The sequence below is a fragment of the Falco naumanni genome, chromosome 4, assembly GCF_017639655.2.
Source record: "Falco naumanni isolate bFalNau1 chromosome 4, bFalNau1.pat, whole genome shotgun sequence".
NCBI classification, from domain to species: Eukaryota; Metazoa; Chordata; class Aves; order Falconiformes; family Falconidae; genus Falco; species Falco naumanni.
In genome coordinates, this window is record NC_054057.1 from 62761422 (window position 1) to 62788557 (window position 27136).

Below are 27136 nucleotides of genomic sequence, written 5' to 3' on the forward strand. Positions count from 1 at the left end.
CGCAGCTGGCACGAGGCTTGGCAGCAGTGTCAGCTGCAGAAGTGGCTTCCACGGCAGAGCTGCCCAGTCATTGGTCCTGCATGTGTGATGCTTCACCAGATGTACCATGTGCCCCTGTGACAAATGTGTCTGAAACAAAATGACCTCGTAGTGCAGGGCAAATGCAGGGTCTTTTGATAAAAGCCAGAGTGTACGTACTGTTGGTGGAGACGCTTGCACGAAGTACCTGCCCTGTCTCTGATCTGCCAGTCATTGTCCCCAAGGAAGACCTACAGTGAGCCTGTGAACCAAGATTCACAGTGTGTGGAAAACCACAGACTCATTGGGGGCTTCTTTTTCATGGCACAGAAAGCTTTGACCGCAGCCCACATCCCTCTGCCTTCAACGGGAAGGAGCCATTGCCTTTACTTCCTCTGCTGGAGGTAAGGGTCTTGCCGCTTTCTTCCCTGCTCACGTTCCCGTTTGCGACACACGTGGTCAGTGCACTTTCTCTAAGATGTTTTAGAAGCTTGATGTGATTAAGTTACGTTCAGCAATTCTTCCCACCTCAATTTTATCCTGTAGCTTCCTCCATCTGCTGGAGGCTGTGCCTAGAAGAGGCGGTGGTCCTGTGGGCAGGCACAAATGAGGCCCCTTGGCAGGGACTCGTCCCCTAGACCCGGTGCTGGGCGGCACCAGCCGTTCAGTGGCCAGCACAGGGGCAGGCTGCCTGCCCTCATCACCCTGCCTGTCTCGGTACAGAGGTTTCCATGGTGCCTACACCATGTTTTACTTCAATTTGCTACCTCTCAAGGGTTTTGTTCTTCCAGACTGTCAGCTCTGTTTGAGCTTGTTCAATACACCAGATGCACTTGAGGATAAGACAATGCAGAAGTTGGTTTCAGCAAGGTGTAAGTCAGGATTTTGGTTATAAGCAGAGTGTAAATGCAACCTCCATCCAAGTTTGAGAGAGTGAAATATTGTTGGTGTGTTCAGTCCCTGGTGTGGCATGGAGTCCTAGCTGCTGGGTGGCCTTGGGGAGCCTCCCTGTTTTGCAGAGGTTGCCCCGGGGCTGCAGCTGGCCTGGGTACTGAGCTGGGCCTCGAGCTGCCTGCTCTGTGCAGTGCTCGCCACGGTTTCTTCCCTGACTCCAGTTTGTATCCTAGGCTGTTCACGCTGCTGTCCCAGTGTAACTGGGGGAAAGGGGTGTTGCCTTCCTTCATGACACGGGTATGGCGTTCGTGCAGCCCTTGTGTCTCCGCAGATCGCTTGGCTCCGGGAGCATGCATGTGTTACCTCTGAGGTTTGCAGTCTGGTACATGTTCCCATCTGTCTGAACGCGCTGTGTGTGTGATCTGTAATTACTATAGTGGGTGACAGACCTGGCAGCAATGTGTTCGGCCTGGGCATGCCCGTGGGAGCACGTTGACCTGCACTTCCTAGTCCCAGGCTCCTGGCACCTTGGTTCTGCCACTTGCTGGCTCCGTGCAGTATGGCCATGGGTGGTGTGGGCAAGCCGGGCAATTCCGTGCCCCCGGCGCACAGTCTGCTGCTGGCCAAATGTCCACCGGAGCGTCTTTGCCTCTCACCGGGAGCGTGCAGGCAGTCTAGGGCAGGGCCCGGGACAGCGGGAGCTTTCAAGCACTGGCTGAAAGCTAGAGAACCTGGGCTGGGGGTGACACACTCGCCAAACTCATCCCTTTGCCTGGAAAAGGTTGGCCATAAACTTCTCTTTGATGGCAAGAGGCAGTGTTGATGTTCCCAGTCACTGCTCTCTCCTCACCCCCTGCTTCTTTCGGCGCTGGTGTGGCTGTGTGTGCGGCTGTACTGCAGACCTGCTCCGGCAACTGAGCAGCTTTGAAAGTAGCGCTGCGAACACGTGTGGGGCCAGACCAACTCTTCACTCCTTTTGCCTGGCAGCGGCACAAAGCGTGTGGGTGGTGTGGCCGGGGCTGCAGTGGGAGGCGGGTGCCAGGGGCAGGCTTGGGTGCGGTGGGACAGTCCCTGCAGGCAGGCCAGCTGGAGCAGAGCACTGGGCTGCTGCAGTTAGGTGGCTCCTGGCAGCATGGTATGTCTGCCCTGTGCCACAGCTTGCCACCTGGGTGCCGCCACACATGGGTCATGTCTGTGAGACTTGTCCCTGAGTACCAAGATAGGGAGAAGATCTTGGTGAGCAGGGAAGAGCCGGTGGCCAGAGCTGAAATCATCATGGTCCATGCTTGGGCATCGTGAGCAAGCCTTACCAGAGTGTGGTGTTGGGCTCTGGAGGACCTGCCCTGAGCCAGGGGATGCCTGGGGCCAGCTGCCCCCTTCCCCAGCCCTAGGAGCATGGGAGCAGGCTCAGCCCGAGGCAACAGGATGGGCAGGGGGAGCAGCCCCCAGCCCCAACACAGGGCTCGGGTCTCTTGGCGCGGCGTGTCCCTCGCCAGGCTGGGTCTGCGCTGAGTGTGCCGCAGGTTTCATTCCTGGTGCTCGGAGGGGCTGGGCTCAGCAGGCTGTGGATGGGGCGAAGGCAGAGCATGTGGCACCTGCTGGGGAAGGAGCTGCTTCTCACTCAGCTGCATGGGCTCTCCCCTGGGTCGGCCGGCAGTGCCATGTCACGTTTCCAGGAGTTGGACTCACTGGAACCTGGGAGGAAGGTTCTTCCGTGACAGTAGATGAGTGGAGAGCTCTGACACCACCGTGCCTTGTGCTGGCTTCCCATACCCAAGTGACACTTGGAGACACGTGATGGGACTTCGAATTTTGATTTTGTCTTTCGTGTGTAATGGTATGTGCTGTTTTCACAGATGCTGTTACCTGTTCAGTGTTGTGTGCCTGCTTGAAATTTTCGTCATAAAGATACTGTATTTCTGCCTGGGACTTCCTGTGCAGAAACACACCCACTGTGCACAGCTCCGTGGAGACTCCGGTGTTTCCAGCAAATGCGGGCCCTCCACCTGTGCCCAGTGAATCTCGTGGTCTGGTCCAGTGGTGGGTTGAGGAAGGATGCACAGACCGCAGATGCACAGAAAGCACTGCCGGATGCTTTTGTGTCACTGTGCATTTGCTGTGAAGTAGCCATGGACATGCAGGGGATGTTGGATTTTCCAGAAGCACAACAGCCCCATTTGGAGATTTGCACAGGGATGTCTCTAGTGGCTTCTGTCTGGTAGATGTACCAGATGTCTTAAATCCCACTGAAACAGCAAGTCCCTACAGTCCATGCTAACTGGTCTTGGGGCCAGAAGGAGGATGTCTGCACAGGCATCTGTGTGGATGGTATGGGGAACAACAACAACAACAAGTCTGTTCCAGTCATGTGTTCACTGGGGCAGAGTGAACCTTCAGTAGAGGAGAAACCCCCAGGCTCCAGGTTGCGCAGGACAGTGTGGGCTGGTGCTTGGAATGGCAATGTTGGTGTGCTGGACACCCACCCGCAGAATGTCTCTGTAGGAGCACTGCCAGTGTGGTTTAGACACAGGAGGAGGTGTAGAGTGCCCTAAAGCAGGAGTCAGTTATGTGCTAGAAGCTCTGTGGCAAGGTCAGACTATCCAAAGCCAAAGGTAGTTTAGATGCTTTTGGGGAAGCTGTGTGGAAAAGGAGCAGGAGCCTGCTTCGCCCAGGTACGGTGAACCGTGGCCCTGGCTCGGCCAGGACGGCTCCCTGGGCTCTGCATGTTAAACGGCTGGTAGGAGCTTGCCTGCCTGCTTCACCAGCAAGGGTTTTGAGGTGCACAGGCCTATGTAAAAGTGAGTTAGGAACGTCTTTTATGGCTCTTGGCTGAGAGCGTCTCTCCACAGGCCTGGGGCATCAGGAGGAGGTAGAAGAATATGCTGTGGGTGAAGGGCACCTCTGCATCACCCCGGCATTTCCACTCCAGCTCTATCAGAGCAACGCTGCAGCTGAGGCTAGAGGAGTGCAAGGCGGGATGGTTGGTAACACAAGAGCCTATCCCACAAGCTGTGTTGTCCCTGTGGATGTGGGGAATAGCTGTGGATATACGCTGACCAGTTGGAGCTAGGTTTTTTGCAAGGATGGCAGAAGATGTGCCTTTACCCCAGGACTGCTCTCCCATCAGCAGGCAGGGCCACTTGCAAGCACTGGAGGCTCTTTCGCTGGGAAGATGCCGACGTCAGGAAGAACTGGGTCAGGGGTCCTCAAACTTTTTAAACAGGGGGCTGGTGCGTGGATGAAGTGGCAGGAAGTCATCTGCGGCTGCTTGGTTCCCCCCCCCAACCCCCGGTGGGGGGGGGGGGGGGGGGGGGGCAGGGGGTTTCTGTAAATACCGGGGGCCGGATTGAGGACCCTGGGGGGCCGTATCTGGCCCGTGGGCTGTAGTTTGAGAACCCCTGAACTGGGTCTTCAGGCTGACCCATTCAGAGACAGCTGCATTCATTCGGTAGCAAATCTGTGGGATGATCCAGACTGACAGACCCCCAGCTTAGTGTGTTTCAACCCAGTTAAAAATTAGTGCTAGGTATCTTTATTTTTCAACTCGGTTAAAAATTGGTGCAAGATGTCCTTCTGTGTTGGCAGCCCAGCCAGCTCTGCCAGGAAGTGTGCACCCTGCTACAGCAGCCGTGCCGCCGCAGCAAGGAGCAAGTGCTGTGCCTTGCTGCTGGTGTTAGCAGCAGCAGCTGTACCAAACGCATGGCCAGTCTCCGCTCTCGTTCTTCTTCTGGCAGGTATTGTCAAGAGCTGTAACACCCCAAAATTTGGGATGTGTGAGCTGGGAGGAGAAGGTTTTTTCCTTCTGTGGAAATGACTGGCTTGGGAGGGCAAGTGTCCCCCTGAGGAGCAGGGGAGCTGTGGGAAGAGCTAGCGCAGTGCTGATGAGGCTGCGCCTGTTTGGGAGAGGATGAGGGTCCTCACCACTCTCTGGGAAGCTGCACCCAGTACCTGCTGCTTTCTGCCCAGCTGAGACCAGTTAATGTCCCCAGGCTTCACACCAAGTACTGGGCTGGATTATGTCATCCCCTGTGTCCTCTTGGGAGCACCTCTGCCCATTGTCCACATGTGCCCAGGCACTGGTGGTCTTGACTCACAGGGGGTGGCCTCGTGTAGAGGGAGACGTTCTGGGCACACAGGCAGTGGGTGACATGTGCCTCTGTTTCAGGGCATTGTGGGGAACCTGTCCAGCGGCAAGTCAGCCCTCGTGCACCGCTACCTGACCGGCACCTACGTGCAGGAGGAGTCTCCAGAGGGTAAGGTCTGGTTCCCAGGGCACCCGGGGGCTGGTCTGGGTCCTTGCTCCTTTCTCCACTCTAAAGGTGACCCCTGTCTCTGAACCTCATCTGCCACTGCTGCAGGGCTCCCCAGCCTCCCCTGGCCTTCATTAAGGGTTTCCCCTCCTTGCTTCCCCCTGTCGCTTGACTTGCTGCTTTGCTCTTTTCCCAAGGTGGCAGATTTAAGAAGGAGATTGTAGTGGATGGTCAGAGTTACTTGCTGCTGATTCGAGATGAAGGGGGCCCCCCCGAACTCCAGGTAGGAGACCTGTGCTTCCTGCAGTCTCTTCCCACCCATCCTGCTGGTGGGATTGGAGGGCTCCTGGGGAGGGACCTACCCGGCTGCCTCTTGAGAGCTCGGTTGTGATAAAACATGACTCTGAGGCCCAAGGAGAGGCTACCTCTACGGTGGTGTCCCCAGGGCCTCCTTGCGGTGCCAGGGAGCTCGTGCCGCAGGGCCTGGGCACACACTTGGCTGAGCCCAGCCACAGCACCCCACTTGCCCGCTGTGTGGCTGCCCTTGCCACGGCTCTGGGCACAGGGCTCGGGGGTGCCTTTGCAGGCTGTAACGGGTGGCGTGTCTCCCTCAGTTTGCTGCCTGGGTCGATGCGGTGGTGTTTGTCTTCAGCCTGGAGGACGAGATCAGTTTCCAGACAGTGTACAACTACTACCTGCGGCTCTGCAGCTACCGGAACACAGCGGAGGTGCCAATGGTGCTGGTGGGCACACAGGGTGAGAGCAGGGCGGCCGGGCTTCCTCCCTACATCCTCCCTGCCTCAGCTGGGAGCACTGGTGAGGTGTCCACGCTGACAAGCGAGCACGGGGTGCTAGCCCTGCCAGCGCATTGGGGAACACCAGTGTGTAAGCCATACGTGGGACCGAATGATGCTGGGGCCCCCGGAGTTGCTGAGTAATTCCTTCTCAGACCATCTTGGCTTCCCTGCAGAGAAGGGCCTTACTTCATGGAGCCACTTTCCTCTTTGAAATGTCCAAACCTCCTGGAATTGCCTGCCTTCCTCAATTCTGCCTGCAGCAGCTGGGTGCCCGCAGGAGCCAGGGCCTGGGTGTGGGAGGGTTTCTGCATCGGTAGGGCATGCTGCCCTTTGTCCTCTGGGGCAAGCTGCAGCCAACAAGGATTGGGGGGAGTGGCGACTTGCTTTGAGCACCCTGAGAAGAGGCCTGAGCCATGGAGTACCATCTCCCCTGAGGTGCTGCCAGCACATGTGGATGGGGAGAAGTGCAGCAGCAACCCAGAACTGTCCTCCCCGTCATGTCCCCTGCAGGGCTGGGGCCTGGAGCCAGCTGGGACTGGGATGGAGACAATAAGGGAGCTGTCAGGAAACCACAGCTGAGGCTGCCGGTGGGCGCAGGCAGCAGAGACACGGTGCAGGTGTGCCTGGGCAAGGGGCTGCTGATGGAGAGGGGCTGCCCGGAGAGAGGGCAGCCCTGGAGCGGGATTGCTGCCTGGTGCAGCGTGGGTCGGAGGCAGCCTGGCTTCCAAAAGCCTTGCTGTGGGTGTCCAGGAGGCAAGGAGGGGCAGCAGTGAGGGCACTGCTTCAAGTGTCGGAGCTCTGCTCTTCCAGAATGGGTGTCCTTCCTGCTGGTAGTTGGTAACATGTAGAGGAGGAGTAGAGGATTGAGGATATGAGGAAAAAAATGTTTTGGCAAGGCCCAGTTCCTAAGCAGTGTGACCCATTCCTGGCGAAGAAGGAACTCTGAGGCTGGGAAGAGGTGGTGACAGCGGGTGGGGAGTTGCAGGGGTGTCTGCTTTGGACCCCAGTTTAAGAGTAGAACAAAATTGTTAAACTTTGGATATTTAAAGATTGTGAAATTAATTGTAGGACTGAGTGATCTTGATTCAGGACTGGGCTGGGGTTGCAGGCACGTGCTTGTGGAGGCTCAGGAGTGGCAGAGGGGTTGGTGATCATTGTTGTTCCAGAATTAGACCCAGGTAAGGTTGCAGCCTTGGTATGGTCACACTAAGCAACCCACTGGAGAGTTCAAGGGGACTTCTTTACAGTGTGAGTCCCACAACTCCTTCAGCTCCTCCTGTCAGGGTTTATCTACAGCCTCTGCTTGTCCCAGGCATAGAATCCCAGAATCCCAGAATGTTTTGGATAGGAAAGGACCCTAAAGACCACCCAGTCCCACCCCTGCCACAGGCAGGGACACCTTCCACTAGCTCAGGTCGCTCCAAGCCCCATCCAGCCTGGCCTTGTGAAGCAAATATTTTCTTCTGTGGTCGGTGCTCATCAGCATGTGTTAGCTCTAGAATTGCCAGTTATCCAAGCAGTGGGAGAGGAGTGACCAAAGAAACCGTAACTGATGTAATGAGCCATTCACAGTTTCATTGTACTGCCTGTGTGTACTTAGATGTGCTTGGCTTCAGCTTTGAGACAAGCATATGCTACTGGCAGGATCAGCCAGGTAACTGGCATGTCTTCAAGGAATGGGATTCCTCTTGGGAAAGTAGTTTTTCCAAAACATGCAAGCACTGAGCAACCATCTGGGATACAAATTAAGCCCATTTTTTAGTATTGTCCACCAAGGCCCTCAACTGTGACTATGTGCTAGCAGAGCTGTCTTTCCCAGCTAACTGAGGATGATTTCTCCCTTTTGATTCTATAACGTGTAGGGTATGGCCATGAGACCTAAAACAACTGAGACTGGCAAGTCCATTTTACTCTGCAACTGGGGCTGCCTTGCCTTGCCAGACACACCTCCCACTGGTTTCTGCCCTCTGTCTTCAGAAACATTGGTGGCTGGACGGTTAGGAGAGTTAAATAAGGTTCATTTAGAAAAGGTTAATTTAACAAATCCATTTTTCTACAAATGTGGGATGTGATTATCTAAGACATTGGTAAGAGAGGGGTTGTACTGTGAAGGTGGGTATATCTCGGTGCGTGAAGTGGGAGAGGGAGGGAGGCCAGGAGCGTGCCCTGGGAGCTGTGGCTAGATGGGACACAGGCACTTGCCTTTTAATCTCCTCTCCCTTTTGTTTCCAGATGCCATCAGCGCCACAAACCCCCGGGTCATTGATGATTCTCGGGCACGAAAGCTTTCCAACGATCTGAAGCGCTGCACATATTACGAGACCTGTGCCACCTACGGACTGAATGTGGAGAGAGTCTTCCAGGATGGTAACTGCAGCCAGTGGAGGGTGTCCAGGCGAGGCGGGGCAGCAGTGCTGTCCCGCACAGGGGGTTTACGCTAACTAGACTGCTGGTTCTCTCTCGCTGCCTAGACTGCCGGCTCTCCGTTAGAAGGGCGTGCTGCCCTGAGGCCAAGGCGGTTAGGCATGCACTCGTGTGCAGTGCCTTGCTTTACACGCACAGACCTGGTCCAAGGAGTAGGATGTGCTTTTTGCATGGAATGATTCCTCTGTGTGTGGCATGTAGGTGAACTGCACACGGATGTGCATGAGGGTCCGCAGAGCAGGGCCAGGCAGCACCTTTCTACTGCCCTTCTTGTAGGGGACAGTGGCATCCCGTGGTGGGCCCGTGCAGCCCAGCAGTCTGTATGACCCTGCAGAGGACATGAGAGGCTGCAGAGGGGGTTTTGATTGCCTTTTGTGGAGGGGAGGAGGAAGCACAGCCGAACCTTTGGGTGCTAGGGGAGCAGCAACTGAATGGCTAGACAGGGCAGCTGTTCCTCATGGGAACGGTGTGTGGGGAGCATTTCTGCCTAGCTTTAGAGAGGGGTCTGCATGACAGGGATGCTGCAGCTGGGAGAGGGAGCCTGCACCATGTCCTGGGAGTTTGCATTCTGCTTAAATAAGCCAGGATCCTGACTGCACATATCCCTGTCCTCTTTCTCTACCTTGTCTTACAGAGTGCAGCAGAGGTTCTGCATTTAGTGTGCGAGAAAGGGTCTGTGTGGAGCTGAGTGGCTGGGCAGGACAGAGTTGCTCTTGGAAAGGAGAGCTGCTAGTGTTTGCAAGTGGAACAAGTGCATGGAATAAAGTTTGGAAATCGTATTTGATTGGGAAATCAGGCAGCAGGACTGCCTGAAGGCAAAAATGCAGCTTGGTTCATTGCAGCACAGTGTAATAGGCTGAGGGCACACCAGAGGACTGAGCCTGTCATTGGCTTCACGTGCTTCCTTCATCTGAGCTGGAGCTGGTGATCATCCTTCCCCTGCATAAGTCTGTGACCTTCCAGTAATCTCCTGCTGCAGGGCTGAGGATCAGTCACAGTGCTGCTTTTATGCAGGGGCATGTAGAGATGGTCCCCTCTTCTGCTGCTTTTCCGCCTCTTGGGACGGTGTGACAAGTCAGCCCAGAGAGCAACCTTTCAAACTGTCCTACCTGCAGGGAACCCTCAGCACCCAGGAGCCTCTGCCTTGGTGTGGTGTTCTTGAGGACACAGGGGTGACTCTGTCAGGCAGGGTGCTTGTAAGTCTCCCCTTCTTCCTTCCTCCTCTTCGTGAGGAATGGAGGGAATGAACAGCTGGGAATAGTTGGGGACAGTGAATACTGCAGCAGAGCTCCAAGGGGAGGATCTACTAAACCAACTCAGAGGTTTGCAGAGCAAGTCTGGGGAGAGCAACAGTGGGTGGGCTGTGTGCGCATCTCATCCTGGCTTCTGAAATGTGTCTGGTACTGTGTGTCAGCAATTCCGTTCAGGTTATTCCTTCAAATTCATTCTGTTGTGTCCCTTCCCTGGAGAATGGTAGTGAGCAATAGCAGCCGATGGGTTTGGGAAGGAGCTGGGGAAGGCACTGCAGGATTAGGTGCTGCTGTTTGTTAGGCTGCTTTTCAGCCTTTCTTGTATCAAGAGGGAATGAATTGTCGTCTGGGGTTATTTTTTTTCTTTGTTGACCCTGGGAGCATAAACAGCACAACTTTTAAGTGGTGCAATGTGTGAGATGAAAGCTCTCATGTGAGTCTTGGGATTCAGCTTCTAGCACCATTGCTGCTTAGCAAGCTTGGTGGGAGACCTTGAACGGCTGCTTGAAGGCTCAGGAGTGAGCACCTGCAAAGTGCTGTGCTTCATCTTTTGTCTGGACTTATTCACGGCCTGTATGTGTGGTCAGGAAGAAGGCAAGGGAGCAGGTTTGTCCACATAAGGAGCAGCCAGCGAGGCTGAGGAAATCCAGAAGACCCCAAGGACTGTGGTAATCGGAGACTAATCAAATAAAACCGATGTCAGTCTGGGCAAATGCTGATGCTGTATGGAACAAGGAGCGTGGGCCGTCCTGCTGGGAGGGCTGGTGCTGGCCCCGGGTGGGGAAGCAGGGCAACACCGAGTGGAAGTCCAGATGGGTTCTTGCCTTCATACAGGGCAGCAGGAGGACCATTACCAGAGTGTTGTCAAACTCGAGTGTCAGCACTTCAAAAGGACACAGAAGAAACTGAGAAGACTTTTTTTTTTTTTTTTTAAAAAAGCTACAAATATTAATCAAAGGCTGGAAAAAGTACCTGATCGCGAGACAGTGAAAGAGCTTATCCTTAAATCAGAAAGAAGATTGAAAGGTGACTTGATTACAATGTAAGAGTAACTATGTACCTATCTGCATGGGGAGAAAATCAAGAGACACTAAGACTTTGCAGGCTGGCTGGGAGTTCATGCTAGAAGCCAAAGCCAGCTGAATTCAAATTTTGAAGTACCCTTGTTCTTTTTATTAGTAGCCCTTTCTTCATTAGCTGTTGGAAAAAATGCGTAGGAAAGTGCTGTGTTCTACATCTCTTGTACTGTCTCCAAATCTGGACCAAATCCCTTTGTGGAAGAGGCTCGCTGCATGCCCAGGTGACTGGTGCAGTATAGGCTGGGCGAAGTTTAGAGGCTGGCAGTATACATAGGTCAGCCCTTGTACCAGCCTGAGAGATCCTTCTGGCCTTTGAGTCTGTGCACACAAGAGCCATCTGTGTTGCTGCGGTTCCCTGGGCCATGCCATGTTTCCTGCAGTAGGCTGCCTCTGAATGCCATGCTGTGCTGCATGCCTGCCAGTGCAGTTTTGCCATTGTCAGTGCCGTTATGCAGTGTGCTGCTCAGAGCTGTGGAGAAAGCAGTGTGATAACTGGGAGGTGCAAATGGAGCAGAGGGATCTGCCGTTTCACAGGAGATATGGAGTAAATCCCAGGTATTCAGTGCTCTCACCTGCCTGCTCAACTGCAGGACCATGCAGATGCTCCTGAGCACAGCTGTGGGAGGGACAGAATGAGGCAGGGGGTGCTGGCAAGGAGCTGAGGAGAGCTGAGCCCAACGGGTTGGCCCCCAACATCGCTGGCATCTGAGAACTAATCAGGGACTTCCCAGGATCCCGTTTCAGATAACACTGAGTTGATGGGATGAGGTGTTTTCGCAGCAGGTAAGCGGCTTTTCCCAACGAGCACTGCTGTGTGCTGATGCACCAGTGTACGATCTGCTGGAGTGCTGCAGTCATGGGCTGTGTGAGGAGCTTGCCTCGTGTGGCGATACAGTTACCAGGCAGAACTCATCTTTATGTGGTTTCTCCAACACAAGTTACTTGGCCCAGGTTGTGGTAGACCTGTCCCTTGCAGGCAGGGGAAGATGTTGACTTTCCACAGCAGAAACAGGAAGACTTCTCTAAGCGGTGGTCTTTGCTTTCATTGCTAAGGTTTGCTTGCTTGTCCATGCTGTGCCGAGCGTATGCTGCACCTCTGTTCGCAGAGACCCTTTCCGTGCCAGTGGCTCATCTAACAACAAGCAGTCACTGACCATTTTGGACAGCAGGTGAATGTCGTGCTGGTCTAGCATGACAGCTTGAGGGAGTGACCATCCTACCTCTCGGTAGTCAGTTGAAGTCTGAGGCTAGCGCTCTTCCTCTGCAAATGCCCCACAGTCTGCACATGCTGCTGCTGAGCACGAGAGAAGCTCCAAGAAGGAGAACCTCAGATCTCCACATTCACCGACTGTTCAGAGGTTCCCCACGAACTGGGTGGCCCCAGCTGTGGTGATGCCCTCCTTCCTGCTCAGGCAGGTGCAGCAGAGAACCTCCTTCCATGCCCCGCACAGCTCCTGGGTGTTTGGTCTAAGTTTTGGGTTGTGTCGTGCTGGGATCTAGATCAGGTACGTTACGTTACGGTGTGTAACTGTCATTGTGTTGAATCTTTTGGAGCAGCAGAAGCTTTGTCCAGGCAGTCAGGCTTCTGAGGGTTGCTGTGAGAAGGATGCATGGCTTGTGGAAAAGGGGCAGCTGTCCCCTTGCTGGTTTCTCATGTGCAGCCTGGCAAAAGTCCCCCTGGAAATCTGTTCGCTGTGTGGGAATGACACTTCTCTCATCCTTTCCAAGTTGCTTCCAGCACCAGATGTTGTCACAGTTACTGCTTCTGTGAAAAGGTGGGACAACCTGCCTGTGGCTTTAGATCCTGTGAGGAGATGACTCTGCAGGTGCAGGCTAAGTGACACGGGCTGGGCAGTGCTGCAGTGCCTGGTGCTTCTCAGAATGCCAGCGGGGTGAGCCTGCCCTGAGGGTCGGGTCAGCGTGGTCCCCTCGCTCACAGCAGAGCTCCTGGTGAGGTGGGAGGCTGCTATGGAACGTGCCTTTTGACTTCTTGGCTCTGGATAGGTACAGTTAAAGAGCTTCCTTCTCAGAATTGCCTTCAGAGAGCTCCTGTATGCAGAAGTCTCCTAGAGTTTAGAGGATGTCAGGACAACAGCAAGAAGCTGTCGGTGTGTGGGTGCCTTAGCTCTTGGCCTTTACCTTAAGAATATTTCTGTACCAAACAAAGGTTAGAAAGCAAATTGTCTATAGAGCCCTTCGGCAGTGATTTATCTCGGTGCTGTTCCTGAAGAGGAAGAATGGCCCAGGTCCGGTGCTGGAAGGGCACAGGAGGGACAGCAGCCGGGCTGCCTGCTGCTGTGGGTGCCTTCTCTAGCTTCAGCTCCTCAGCAAGCCCACGGTGAGTGGCCCTCTCCTCCCACTGGCCCCGAGCATCAGTGAGGACAGCCAGCGGTGCGAGGCAGCTTCCTCCTGTCACCTGCCAGAACCTGCTGGTGGCATCGCTGCTCTCCATCGCTCCCCTGAGCCGCAGGGCTGCAGGCCTGGACTTCAGCTAGAAAGCCCAGGGTGGTTCTGGCTCTCCTGCCTGGGCGGGATTTGGGTTTCTGCACCCTGAGCAGGACAACGGCATCCTGCCTTATGTTCTGGAGCGGGTTGGGTTATTCCTGGCTGTTAGGGTGATAGACAGCATTTCTGTGTCTTCCAGCCCAGTGAGTGATGCTTCTGAGGAAGGTTTTGGCAGGAGCATTTCAGTGGAGAGGCCAAGGGTTTTGTGCACAGGAGGGTGTGCAAGGCCCTGCAACTCCATAAGGTGCTACCCCACCCTGAGGTGTTTTTTGTGGTGTCCCTGGTACATTGCTGGGGACCTTCACATGCACCTTTTCTCTGTCCGGGTGCTCCTCCCAGAGCTTGACCGGTCCTGGCAGTGCCTGTACAGGGATTTATCAAAAATGTCTAGGACAGGGTGCTTTGTTTTGCTATAAAATACTGTGTGATGCTCAAGTGCTAACAGCAGCAGCACCATGTGTATCTGGACAGAGGTTCTGCACACAGGGCAGGGCTTGTTGGTTGTACATCAGACAGCTGCCTGTAGCAACCAAAGGAAGCGTGGTAAACAACCAATCCAAGAGACTGGCTTAAGGGATCATAGAGTCCTGGAATGGTTTGGGTTGGAAGGGATCTTAAAGATCATCTAGTTCCAACCCTGCTGCCATGGGCAGGGACACCTTTCACTAGATCAGGTTGCTCAAAGCCCCATGAGATTGGAGTGACAGAAATTGTCCTTGCAAAAGTCTGGCTGATGTTCCAGAAGTGGAAGAACCTCTGCCTGGCAAGCAGAAACAGGAAGGATGCCTCAGTTAAGGGTTGGTGAGATTTTATCACCACCAGTGAGGTCTTGCTGGACTCATGATTAATTCTGTTACCACTAATGGTACAGGGTGAGTGACAAGGCAGAGCCTCTGCCAGGTGTTGTGCCTAGGACAAGAACTGCTGAGGAGTTTTTCTCAACTTCCTTGGGTCCCTGGGGTGCCTGAGCCCGCAGTGTGCCTGGCCAGTGTTTGAAGGAGAGATGGTTCCCACAGCGAACAGTGGATGAAGCTGGCCAGAGGAGAGGATGGAGGGGAGGAGAGCAGGGAAAACCAGCCAGTTAATACTGTCTGTTGGGTGGGTGTAGGAGGGGTTCCTGCTATTTATGGGACTAATATTTGTCTTGGGAGTCTGGAGAGGCTCCCGGCTTTGTCAGATGAGCAAGTAGCCATGGCCCAATAGGCCTTCATCTGTCTCTGTAGGGACATGGCACTGCAGCTGTGAGGTGGCAGGATTTTGCAGTTGCTGTCAGCATCTGACTTTTGCAGATGGGTTCAGTCTCACCACATGTGGTGCAGTATCTTTTACCTCTCTGGAAAGGAGCGTGGCAGCTCCTTTATTGCAAGGGTGCATGATATGAGGCGCGCTGGGTTGGACGTGTGACATTGCCAGTGCCTTCAGTCATGTTCATCTGAAAGGTCCTTCCTTCTCTGAGGGTGGATACCTGGCCAGTGTGCAAGAGAAAACGAGGACTGGTGATGTGTTGTTCTGAATTCCCCAACAGCCCAGCTTGTTTGCTGTTACACTCTTTGGTCAAGATGTTTCTTTCCAGAAAAGGTAGGAGACTGGGAAGATTGAAATGCAATTTTGGGCTGTTGGCATCAGACAGCATGGTCACAGGAACTGGGAAATTTGTTCCTCACGTTAGTTTTTCAAACATTTGGAGACTGTAAGGGTCACAAGGGCCTGGACTGATGGAGGTGGCATTGCCCAAGCTGTTCAGTTTGGTAACTGGCTCCTGTAGCTGCTGTGAGGGGGTGACCAAGACAGGACTCTGGCTGCCCAGGGATTCTCCTGCAGCAGCCCAGGGCTCTGGGTGGCTCCTTGGTGCCCGCATGAAGTCACTGCTCTGTGTAAGACCCGAGAGAGTGGGTGGTCTCTGGGGACTCAGCATGACTGGCATGGGAAGCCTGCACTGCTGCCTGCTGGAACGTCCATGGGCAAAGGCTGTCCCTTGCAGCTGGGTTGCCCAGCGGTGGCCGGCAGTGGGGGTTGTGAGGCTGGGTGTGCTGCAGAGATCCTCCCTGCTGATACTGGGCAGTGCAGCTTGCACCCCAGGTGTTGGCATCGAGCGGAGGAAGGGTTTGGGTCTCACTGAAGCCCTCAAGAAATCTGTGTGTGGAGAAAGTTGCTTTCTGGACTCTGACCCTGTCCCCTTCTCCCTTCTTCCAGTGGCTCAGAAGGTGGTGGCTCTGCGGAAGAAACAGCAGCTTTCCATTGGCCCCTGCAAGTCCCTGCCCAATTCACCCAGCCATTCATCTGTCTCTGCGGCCTCCATTCCTTCTGTTCACATCAACCAGGTGGGAAACGGGACCGGGGAAAGCTGGGGACTCCACATGCTTCTCTGCACCCCCTCAATTCACTCAATACACAGCACATTTAGGCTGGCCTTAGACTTGTGGCTAGAGCCCTGGAGCTTTTGGGAAGAGCAGAGCCGTGGTCACCCTGGCACTTCTGTCTGTAGCCCAGAGCAGCCTGATGCTTGCCCTGAGGTCAAGTTTTGAGTCTAAACCACAGAGTCTGGCTCACGATCTCCAAAGATTGTGGCATGCTTCTAGAGACTCAGTGGCAGAGCCGTGAGCAGCCCCCAGGGAAGCTGCAGGGCAGGTCAGGTCCGTGGGAGGGGTCTCGGTCTGGCTGCCCTGGCCAGGCAGGCAAGCCTGGGTGGTCACAGCTGCCCACCAGCCTGCTGCCCCCGGAGGTGGGAAGCTGATGGTCTCCCATGCATGTACGGGTGGGCTTCTTAGGAGGTGTATTTGTGGAGGGGCAAATTCAGTAGTGAATTGAAGCAGTAGCACAGAGAAGGAGGTTCTCCTCCCCTTGGCTAGATGAAGGGCTCGGTGCTGTTCTTCTGGCATGGTGTTATCTTGACAGGGACTGCCAAGGTCTCTGTGCTGGGAGGATGGTGAAACCAGAGGTGTTTGTTCCGTGGCTCTGGAGGAGCAGAACTGATGCAGGGGAGGCAGGTCAGAAACCAAAGCAAGCAGCCATGGTGAGTGGCTCGGTGAAGCAGACTCTTTGGGCAGCTGCCTGTTTGCATTAGGCTTTGCTGCATGTTTCCAGCACCCACATAAGTGCTGAGCTGGCGCTCTGATGAGGACAGGGAGGTCCTGGGCTCTGCTGCTTCTCTGGGGCAGTCAAGCCAACAGATTCCAGCTCTGAAGCAACCAGCGTATGAAATCACAGGGTCTGTAGCAGGGACTTTGGGAAATCTGTCTGTCTGGCACAGTGCTGTCAGGCTGAGGAACAGCAAGTGTAGCGATGGGATACAGCATAGCTGGAGTAGTTGTGAGCCCCTCGGCTGCCTCAGCAGTGAGCAGCACTTGAAGCGGTCTTTTTCTCAAAGACACTAGCTAAGGATTCAGAGGAGCATGTAAAACTGAAGAAAATGCAAAGCAAGTTTAGCAAAATAAATTCTGCTGGACTGACAGTTTTTTTCATAAGGAGATGGGCTTTTAACCTTCAGGTGTATCTGAGCCTCTCAGCCCTGGGAGGGCTTCCAGTAAACCACGACTGGGGAGATTGTTCTGTACACACCTGAGTAGTGTCCGTAGCCAATGGCTGGACCCCTAGATAAAGAATTTTTAAATACCCATGTGAAGTTAATACCTGTGCATATAGGCTGCTAAAGCTGGACTGCGAGTAGGTGCGTACAGGTTTTTGGTGACACCTGTGCCACCTTCCTGGTGCTCCAGGTCACCAGGGCCCTAGCAAGTTCAGATGAAGTCTCTGTGTGCATGCAAATAAGCTGAGCCCTGCTGACAGCCAGAGCTGCCTGATGAAGTACTATGTAGTTTTCTGATCAGCGCTTGCTTGTGTCCAGCGAGCTTGAGATACAAGCAGAGTGAGCACAGCTGCTTGCAAAACATACACAGCCGTTCCATGCCCTGCAGTATGTCTGCATGTCAGTGCTTTCGGGGAAGTTTAATCGGAGGCATCCAAGGTGGAGAGCAAAGTCCAGGGAAGATGCGGATTTGAGTGTATCTGGTAATTTGAGGATTTTATTAGCAGGCAAATTGTAAACAGTCAGAGGCTGGCTGGGGAGGAGAGGCAGTCTGTGCTGAAAGGGGGAGCAGGGTGGAAGATGGCCTAGAGCAGCATTCCCCAGGGAGGAGCTGAACACTCGCTTAGTATTTTCTTCAGTGTTCGAAGTATGAGAAGAATAGCAAATACGTACTAATGGCACTTGCTCTGCTGGGCAGTGTGTTTGTGGTAAAGCTAAAAATGTGTGAGGGGTGTGGGGATACCAGACCCCTCAGGCTGATTGCAGTTGCTCATGTAAGTATGTGTTGAGATGGGTGTAGGAACAGCAAAAAGCAGGTGGGAGGGAAAAGAGACCCTAACACAAGAGGAAGTTAAGCACCTGGCTTGTTTAGCCAAGGAGAGTGAAGGCTGAAATGGACCAAACCTGATGTGTAATACACAGCTGTGAAAGGAAATAACTTTTTAAGAAAAGAAAATGCTAGAATAAAAGGAATGGATTTAAGGCTGGCCTTGGGGAAGCAACATTTGGGCATCAGAAGAGGTTTCTAACTGCATGTCATGAGCTTTGTTAGAGGTTTTTGCTCAGAAACCTCCTTTCCTTCCTGCAGAGTACCTTTCAGCCCGGTTTGCAGATGCGGTCTGTGTAGAGGTGAATGCTGGCTCCTTGGCTCTTGAGACAGGACCTTTACTCTCAGTACCTTGCTGTCTCCTGGGGCTTTGCCAGAGGGACCTGAGTAGTTCTGGTGGGAAACGAGAGCTGTTAAAGGGAAGTAACGCAGCATGCAGCTAAAAGGGAATTGCAGCTAACTGTGAGGCCTTTCCAAGCAAGAAATATTGATTGATTGCTTGTGTTGTAGAGGTGTCAGCAGTAATGATAGGCCATGTCCTTCTGGAGCTTCCTCCCTCTGTCCTCCCTCCCTGGTATGCGCTCTGTGCCTGTCTGACACTGTGTCCCCCCTGCACTTGGCAAACCTGGACGCTGCAGTGGGGATCAAAGTTAATTCCCATTCCCTGGGCCTTCTGTGGCTCAACAACAAATGCTTTCAGTTCCCAGTGACCTGCTGCAGTAATCTTTGCTGTGGTGTTTACACACCCCTCTTCCATTACAAAACCACTTCTCTTAAAAATAGAATATGAAGTAATGGAACTGGTAAGTGATGGTAAAATGCTGTGGAGCATTTCCCCATTCTTGCTTGGGCTCAGGAATGAGGTTCTGGAACTGCTTCCTGCTGTCCTCAGGGAAAATCCAGCTGGCTTTAAGAAACGCAAGTTCACTGGTTGCTGATGTTTCTGACATGGACCTGGGCAGAGCAACCCACGCACTCTGGTGCATATGGGCTTGCCGCCCGTGTGGGAGGATGCACATCCAATACTGAGCACATTGACCAGGCAGGTAGTGCAGCAGGGATGCAAAAGAGCCCGGAATTGCCGCTCAGGAGTGCGCTGTGATGGTGGTGACACGCTGAGGGGTATGGCCTCCAGCACGAGCTGGAGCAGCTGTCCCTAACACAGGAGGGAGCAGGGTGCAGACAGCTCTGAGCCCGGCCAGGCACTGCTGTCCGGGTCTGGACTGCAGAAGTGCCAGCGCCTCTCGTCAGACTGGGTGATAGTGGCCTCGCTCCTGGGAGGTGTCCTCTGCTCCTGGCACTGCGCTACCCCCTGGGGCTCTGGGAGGAGATGGACAGGCTGTACACGGTCTGGAGGGACGAAGGAGAGAGTGACAAGTTCTTTGCAGAGTAGTGCCCTGTTCTGTCTTTTTCCACCTGAGGGTATGGGGCTCTTGCCAAGGTTTTTTACTTGCCTTTGTGAGTAAGAGAGCAGGAGCTGGCACAGGGAAAAGGATCTCAAGGAAGGGCTTGGGAACACAGGGTTTAACATGAAGATGAGATGGAAAGAAGCCAGACAAAGAGTTAAAGAGCTTTTGTTTGCCTTGTTCTGCAGCTAGGTATTGGCGTAAGCAGGCAGGACACACGAACTGGGACAGAAGGGTCTCTTTCTTCTTGGTACCGCTTGTGGGAGCAGTGGGACTGGCATTTGTATCTGGAGTGCTTGGGCAGGAGGAGCCCCTGGGAGCCTGTGCGCTGCTTTGTCCTCCTGGGGCCTGATTTTGGGTGTCGAGAGCTGCTGCCCGCAGCTGCTGGCTGTGTGTGGTGGCAGCGTTGCTCTGTTCCTTCCAGGCCGTTACGGCATCTTGGGCAGCATTTTGCTCCCCTTAGCAGGCTGCCTTTCCGAGGGCTGTTAGCAACAGCGTTCCCTTACCCCTGGAAGGGGAAGTTAATAAACAGTATGCCCTTCCCATCTTGTCTTCTGCCAGTAGCTATGGTTGAGGTCTGCTTCCCTTCATAGCTCTGTGCCTGCAGAGGTGATGGTGCCATCTGAGATGGGAGGGATGTCCTGCTCATTGCCTGCTCTCCTGGCCTGTGCAGGCAGGGACAGCTCAGTCTTCTGGAGCTGTCAGTGAAGAAGGCACTTGTCTCCTGGAAATGGGAGCAAAGGGACCCTGCAAAGGATTGCTTAGGGGAGGCAGGAGCTGGGAGCCAGCCCTGCCTCTCATCCCAGTCCTGGGGACATCTGTTCTGGAAGTAGTTTGGTGCTACTAGTTGAGCCAAATTAAGATTTTTGGAAATGACCACTGCTTGTCTGGTCTCCTGACAATCTGGCCAGTCCATTGCGATTACTGGGACAGGAGAGACCCCAGAGGACCTTGGTGATTTTGTCACCTGTCGGGGGGCTTTATTGTCCTGGCATGAGGTGGTGGCCAGTTTCTGAACCTTCATGATTGTGCCAGGTTCCCAGGTTGGCAGGGCTCTGGGACAGCGGTGCTGCATGAGGTGTTTTGGTGTCCTTGCACAGTGGATGATCCTCTTTGTGATACAGTTCTTGGACCAGTCAAAGGCCTTGGTTTCATTTCTGTCTTTGGAATTGTTGAGGTTTTTTGCTTGTATTCCATAGCAGTGCCTGGTGCCTCAGGGGACACTGCTTCCACCAAGGTGGAGAGGAAGGGAGCTGTAGTAGCTGGTCAGCTGTGGTCAGGGTTTTCCACCAGCACTGTTGGGTGTGCCAGTCATGCTCGTCAGGTCTGTGACCCTGAGTACTGTGTTCAGCACCTCCCTGGTCCTCTGGCATGGCCGAAGCCAGGGCCAGCCCCAGGAGTCCTGCATGCTTCCTCAGGGTTGCCACGTCTGCGGCTCGGGGATGCCACATCTGTCCCTCAGGCCTTCCCAGCAGCTTGTGGGATGCAGATCTGCACTTGTTTGAACAGGCACCTGGACCCTGCAGCTCCCACAGGGAGCTTTTGCTTGCCTACTGGTTCGGACTCTCCCCTCCTGTGTCCTGCCCACACCCATCACTGGGCGAGCAGGTTGGATGGGTTTGGGAGCCCCATTCCTTGGCTTGGCCTCGACTTCCACCCTGCTGCCTTCTGGCAGCTGCCTGTCCCTTGCCTGCAGGGCGTGGGTGGGAGTTTCTCAGGCCAGTGGGTGCTTGCAGTACTTGCAGAGCTATTCCACCTGATTTCCTTACCGTTGTTACCCCTTTCTCCGTCTTTCTTCAGGGACCCTGAGATGCCTTTAGGAATACCCCAGGCTGTGGGATGAGTCACCATTGCCTCTTTGCTGTGGGACTGAAATTTGCCTTTCTGCCAGGGAACTGGTTCCCAGCAGCTGGCAGGAGGTAACACAGGCACCCCGTGCCAAGCCCCGCCGTGCTGCCTGGATGCCCGGGCATGCCTGGCCCTGCTCAGCTGCCTTCCTGGTGTGGGCTGGCCCAGTGTCATGGCTTGACTCTCATGGCCTTGGTCTGTGTGCCTGCACTGGCTCTTCGGTGACACTGGGAAGTGCATTTGCTGAGACTTTAGTAAGAGAGTGGATGAAAGAGGTGAAAAGTTAAAGTTTGCAAGTGAAATGAAACACAAGCTGCAGCTCACCTGTGCTTGGTAACAAGCGCTTCCCTGCCTGTCACAGCACGTTTCAGCAGGGTTCAGTCAGCATGTGTGCCTCGGCAGGTGAAGCAATGGGTGTTTGCATTTCCTCGTGGAAGCCTGTGTTCTGTAGCCTGCTCAGCTTGCTGTGCCCTCCACAGTCTGTACACTTCTCTGGCTTCTTCCGCTGAGTTGGTGGCTGATGTTCGTTTGTACTCTTCCGTTCAGAGCCCTTCCCATATTTCACTCCATGTTCTGCCTTATGCCTTTTTATACCGAGAGTTGCTGCATCTTAACTTCAGCTGAGTTTTTCCCTGCTTAGACACCCTATGGCACTGTCAGTATTCTTTGAAGTTCATGATGTTCACCCATTACACACTAACGGGAAGGATTTGTGATTTTTCAGCTTCTGCTGTGTTCTTATTCAGTAGCAACCACAGGTGGTTGTTCAGGTACATCAGTAAAGTAGCTGCCAGGAGCAAAAATACAGTATTTGCCCAGACCCGTCATCTTGTCAGGGTTCTCCCACATCCCTGCAATTTGTTCTGGGTGCCTGGATCACTCCTGAATTCTTGGAGCAGTCTGCTTCAGTTGAGCAGTGTGGTGGCTCAGGAGTGCTTGTGTAGCCAGAGGCTGTACTGCTGTCTGCCTTTGGGGGAATTTCTCCCCTGCCCCCAAACTCACAGGTGGCACCAGACCTCACATTTCCCTCTGTAGCTTGGTGCAAGGCATCCTTTAGCCCCAGTACCTTTCCTGAGGTTTGGGTGTCTGCAGTGTCCTTTGTCACTCAAGAAAGACAATAACTTTGTCTTGTCTCCATCACTAGGCAAGTTTATGGGCTAAGGAAAATTATTCTGGCCAGGCAAAAACTATAAACAAGGTTACAGGGAGTATGTAAAATATAAACCACAATTTAGCAAGATTCCTTTCTAGGAGCTTTAGTGTCCATCAGCTAACATCCATAGGGTTTGTCCCAGCTGCTATGTCAGGAGCTCAACCTCTACAGCCTCTTCTGAACTGAATCCTTCCCACAGTCGTAGCTTCTTAAATGTGCTGACAGGGTGACTGAAATGTGCAGAGCTTAGCCAGGAGACTACCTCAGAGTGGTTTCTGGACTCCTGGCAGCCTTAGCTGGCTCATCTTCCTGGGTAGCAGGTTCTCTCTGTTGCAGCACCGGCCATTTCTTCTCTCCCTTCAAATCCTTTTCTTTTTTTGGCATGGTTCACACATTATACATTAATTAAATGCTGATTCTACGTGCATTGTTATGGCTGATGTTAAACTTGAGCTGCCTCAGCAAATTCTTTTTGACTTTGTAGCCCGAGCTTTCTCCATCTATTCCTTCATCACAGCATTTGCAGAACACTTCTTCATGCAGTGTTGAATCCATGGTTTGCAGGATCTCTCTCTGTTAAGGATTCAGAAATCACTGGCAGGGTGGCACGTTGCTTTGCTTCTCCATGTCCCTGGTGGTCCCCCCTTCCCGGGGACATGGTAGCAGGACTCCCTTTCATCGCAGGGTTCGTCAGCTGGACAGCCTGCAGGGAAGCTCCCTGGCAACGTTTGCTTCTGCGGTCGGAACGCCCAGCCTCTTTTCACGCATGGAGTGGTACAAGTAGACCGGTTTCCCACTCATTCTGCATTTCTGGGCAGCAGAAGCTTTCCTGTCTCTAGACAGGCTTGGGACAGCCGGAGTCCTATACTGGCAGGGAGGCTGCCTGCTCTCGGTAAGGCTTTCCTGAAAGCCACGGAGCAGCCTTGGGGCCTCCAGCTCCTGGGCTGGTGCCATGCATGCTGTCAGGCGGGTGGCAGGCAGGAGCTCAGCCTGATGGGTCCCTTTCAGCACGAGGCTCCCTCTCCCCATGAGCAGTCAGCAGAGCTGGGCAGGCTGCGGAGAATCTGTCGCTTGGGCTGCCTTGGCTCCAGCGTGATGTTAGGGTCTTCCAGACCCACCTGGAAGTGGTGGCCTTCAGGGCAGCGTCCCTCCCCACAGGCTTCACCTCCCTGCTGTGAAAGGATGTTTTCACCATGCTGCAGGCAGGCTGCTCCGGAGCTGCTTGGAGCCTGGGGTGGCCCTGGCAAGTCGGGCCACTGTAACTTCCCAGAAGCAGCTGCCAGCTCCCTGAATGCAGCTGTGAAGGAGGCAATCTCAGAGTCCTTCCAGAGCAGGGTTTCCCTGTGGCACACCTTGCTGCCCGCAGTCAGAAGTCCCTTGCTCCACTTCAGAGAGGAAGAAGTTGCCTTGCTCTATTTCAGTGGCTCTCTTCTAGGAAAAGTTATCTTTCATGCCTTTTCTCCCATTTCTCTCGTCAAAGATGAGGCAGTCCATAGCTTGAGTGAACATTGCATCCTTTCTAGGAGACTGGGCTGTGGATCACGGCCACTGCTCCGCCTGCACCGCCTCTTTCACGCTTCTTAATGTTTCTTAACTGCTTGTCTCAGAATAAGGCTGAGATCCCATCGGGCACAGCCTGCGCACGCGGGTATTTTCTCACTGAGCACCTCTGGCAGATCTGCATCCTGCATCTGCTTGCACTTTCTGCTGTAAGCAGTAGGTGGGAGTGGAGGAAATCCCGTGGCCCTCGGATGCTGCTGCTCTGTGAGCATGTGAGCTGGGAGGAGGTGGGCTGCTCTCTGCAAGGGGTGCTGGAGCTCTCCTAGCCATCTAGGGGCAGCTTTTTCAATGTATTTTTTAAATACTGTTCAAAGATCAGCAGAACTGCCAAAGAAAGCACAGGCTGCCACGTGCCTTTTCATAGTAAGTTGTCCTGGGCTGCAGATCTGAAATGCTTTTGTGCAGGTGTTGCTCCTTGGGACCTCTTGTAAGCTCATTTCCAGGTCATCGCCTGCAGAGCTTGCGTGAGCAGAATGGGAGTGAGCAGCCTACTTGTCTGAAAGAAATGCACTGCGGAGGTGGTTGCACAAATGGCACAGTTAGATTTTCCCCTCTCCCTGAAGTCGAGCAAGTTGCTAGTGAAGACACGGTGTGTTGTCCCATGTGTTCCCAGGCATGGGCCACTGCAGCCAAGGCCACGGTGGTCCACAGCCATGAGAGGTGTGTACCACCCGTGAGGGTATTATCCTTGCTTGGATAAATCTCAAAACCAGCAGGAGAGATATGTTTTACATAGAGCATGAGTTTAGCTTGTGGCACCCTGTCCTGGAAAGGCGAAGGCTTGAGTCACAGGGACACACGTCCTCGTTTGTATTGTAGCTGTCATTGTGAGACAGGGAAGGGACCAAGTGGGACTGTGAGCCAGGCAGACTCTGGGCTGCCTCACAGCTCCATGTCTGATGGCCTCTGTAGAGAGTAGGGTTCTCACCAGCAGACTGTCTGAGGCATAGCTACACAGGTCCTGTGTTCTGGAGAGGAAGTATCCCCAGCTATGCCCCCTCGAGAAGAAAGGCTGCTGTTCAGGGCTGCGTGGTTGATTGCTGCCTTCCACGCCTTTGCTCCAGACCTTTGTCTGGAAGGGCTTCTGTGTCTGCTGGCCAACAGCCAGCAGTCAGGTCTCTGTTTGCTGCTCTTCACTGTTGATTTCAGAATTTTAACGTTTTACCAGTGGAAAAAATAGAGCAGAAAGAATGGCTTTCCCAAGGTCCCCTGTTGGGCAGGAGCCATGCATGGCGTAGGATGTTTCCCCTATCCCAGTCCTATGCTGCACTTCCTTGCCCTGTGTGCAGGGCTGCAAAGGCAGAAGGTGTTTCCGCAGTCGTGCCCCCGGGCAGCTGTCTGCCTCTGACTGCCCTGTCTCGTTCTGCCCTAGGCCACCAATGGTGGAGGAGCCTTCAGCGATTACTCCTCCTCTGTGCCCTCCACACCTAGCATCAGCCAGCGGGAGCTGCGGATTGAGACCATCGCTGCCTCCAACACCCCTACCCCCATCCGCAAGCAGTCAAAGCGGCGCTCCAACATATTCACGGTAAGTGGCACTGGGGTCGGAGGAACTTTGGGATGAGTTTTCTGAGGGTCAGGCAAGGAGAGGGGAAGGGAGCTGGTTTGTAGCGGTCTCGCCCCACAGGCTTTTTTGCACTAGTCTCTAGGTGAACCTTGCTGTGCTGGCCAGGGAGGGGCGGGTGGCTGGGGGCACAGAGCGAGTGCGTGGAGGGGTCTCCCTGCAGCAGTGTGTGTGTGCAGCAGGGAGGGAGGGAGCCTTCTGCGTGTGTAGGGCCCGTGCTGCTGAGAGCAGCTTCTGGTGTGCATGGGGGGAGTGCCTGAGAGCAAGCCATTCCTTGCACACGTAGGAGTGTGCACGGGGTATGCTCGTGTGTGTGTCTTTATAGTGTGTGTGTGCGAGCATGAGTAGAACTCCTTGAGCTTTACTGGGGAGAGCTGCACTTTGTGCGTGCACAGCACCAGTGACCTCTGCTGTACCTCTCCTTGGGGCCATGTACCCTGAGCGTGGCATGAAGCCCCTGGTGACTGGGCCTCCTCTTTGGTGCCAGCTGTGCTGTGCCAAGTGGTGCTGTGCAGAGCCTAGTGCGTGGCACTGGGCCCCATTCGCTCCAGTACCCAAACCCTGCGTCTGTGTGACTTGAGCAGTGCGTCTGGGAACTGCTGTGGGGCATGGAGGGAGGGGAGGCGTTAGGGAGCCAGCAAAGCTGTGGGCCCCAGTGGTGCAGGGTACGTTTGCAGCTGTTATCTCTGCCGGTTGAATCGCAGCCTGCCTCTCAGCATGCTCTCACACCATGCACACACCCGTCCACGCAGCGTGCACACAGTCCTACCCACACACTTGCTCTCACTGTTGACGCAGCCCATGAGTTTCCCCTTGCTCTCAGCACACATGTACTCCTAGTCCCCACGTCTAGCGTAGATAGCCTCTGTTCCCCATGTAAATGTGCTCCTCTCCCCCTGTGCCCCTGTAAATGTGCCGGGCTCAGGCCTTTCTCCTCCTCCCCATCTAAATGTGCTTTCCAGCCACCATTGCTCGGTACGCCTGTGTCTGCTGTCTGTGGAACTGGCCACCACAAAGTCCTTGTATGTGTTGCACCATGTTACCCTGTCTGAACAGCCACCATTGCTCTGGACTCAGGCAACATAAATTCACAGTGCCCCATGCCCCGTCCCTCTCACTGCACTATTGGCATCCCAGATTCCCCCATCTCCTTGTACTGGGAGTGTACCCATCTCCCCCAGCTTCTGACATCCTAGAAGCATCTGCTCTGATGTCCTGAATGCTCTGTGCGCTCCCCACTGTTTGCATCTCGTGCACCTCCCAGTTCTCTGTATGCATGTGTTCCCAGCCCTGCTGCAGCACACGTGCTCGCCCCTGCTCCCTGTGCTCCCTGGCAGGTAGGCTCTCCCCCGCCAGCCCCCTCCTCCCAGCACACATCGCCCTTTGCAGCGGATTCACTGCTGCAGACGCATGGTTGTTTCCTTACTAGCCCTCCCTTCCTCTGTGTGCTCACGCCTACCTGAAGATGCCGTGTAGGTCTCCTGTTGTCGATGGTCATGCTTACTGTTGCACTTCAGTGCTGATGGATGCTTCTTCTCCCTCCCCGCCGTTTCTCTTGCTCATGCTTGCTGCTGTGCACCAGTGCACGTGGGCGCTCATGCACTGCCCCCCATCCTTCTGCTCGCCTGTGTGCCAATGGGTTCTGGACTCGCCGTCAGCTCATATTCACGCTCTCTCACACTTCCCAGAGCCCCATGCTCAGCTCACTTGGTGTGGGAACACACTCATGGGGGGAGGAGGAGGGTGGCTTGCTGCGGGCTTACGCTTATTTGCTGTGGATGTCATCATCTGTCTAGGGCTCTCACTTGCTCGCTCATTCTGGGCTCAAGCTTGCTCACTCTCACTGTGGGGCTCACCTGTGCTCATCCGGGCTCGCGCTCACTTGCCGTGGTGCTGGGGCTCACGCTCACTTGCTTGCTCTTGTGCTGGTGCACCTACATAGCTCACATTGAAGTCTTCACCCCATTTGGTCGTGGCAGCAGCAGCAGCTCCTGACACCTCCTCCCGCAGTGGGACAGGGCCAGGGAGGATAGGGA

General features: G+C 54.3%; 1 protein-coding gene and 1 long non-coding RNA gene across 4 annotated transcripts in view; one reads left to right on the forward strand and one right to left on the reverse strand.

The window, feature by feature from the left end:
• The window catches only part of AGAP3 (ArfGAP with GTPase domain, ankyrin repeat and PH domain 3), a 148072-nt gene that overhangs the window by 57276 nt on the left and 63660 nt on the right, over window positions 1-27136 (forward strand). For all 3 annotated transcript variants that reach the window (XM_040590530.1, XM_040590531.1, XM_040590528.1), the window contains exons 3-8: window positions 5078-5165; window positions 5360-5445; window positions 5777-5918; window positions 8192-8326; window positions 15411-15538; window positions 24909-25064. In XM_040590530.1, the coding sequence (XP_040446464.1) occupies window positions 5078-5165; window positions 5360-5445; window positions 5777-5918; window positions 8192-8326; window positions 15411-15538; window positions 24909-25064 (735 nt within the window). The remainder of the gene's footprint in view (window positions 1-5077; window positions 5166-5359; window positions 5446-5776; window positions 5919-8191; window positions 8327-15410; window positions 15539-24908; window positions 25065-27136) is intronic.
• Window positions 5931-14171, reverse strand: LOC121086614. Its single transcript, XR_005827402.1, has 3 exons — window positions 14161-14171; window positions 10132-10133; window positions 5931-7617 (listed from the first exon to the last, which is right to left on the reverse strand). It is a non-coding gene; the product is annotated as an uncharacterized LOC121086614 (long non-coding RNA).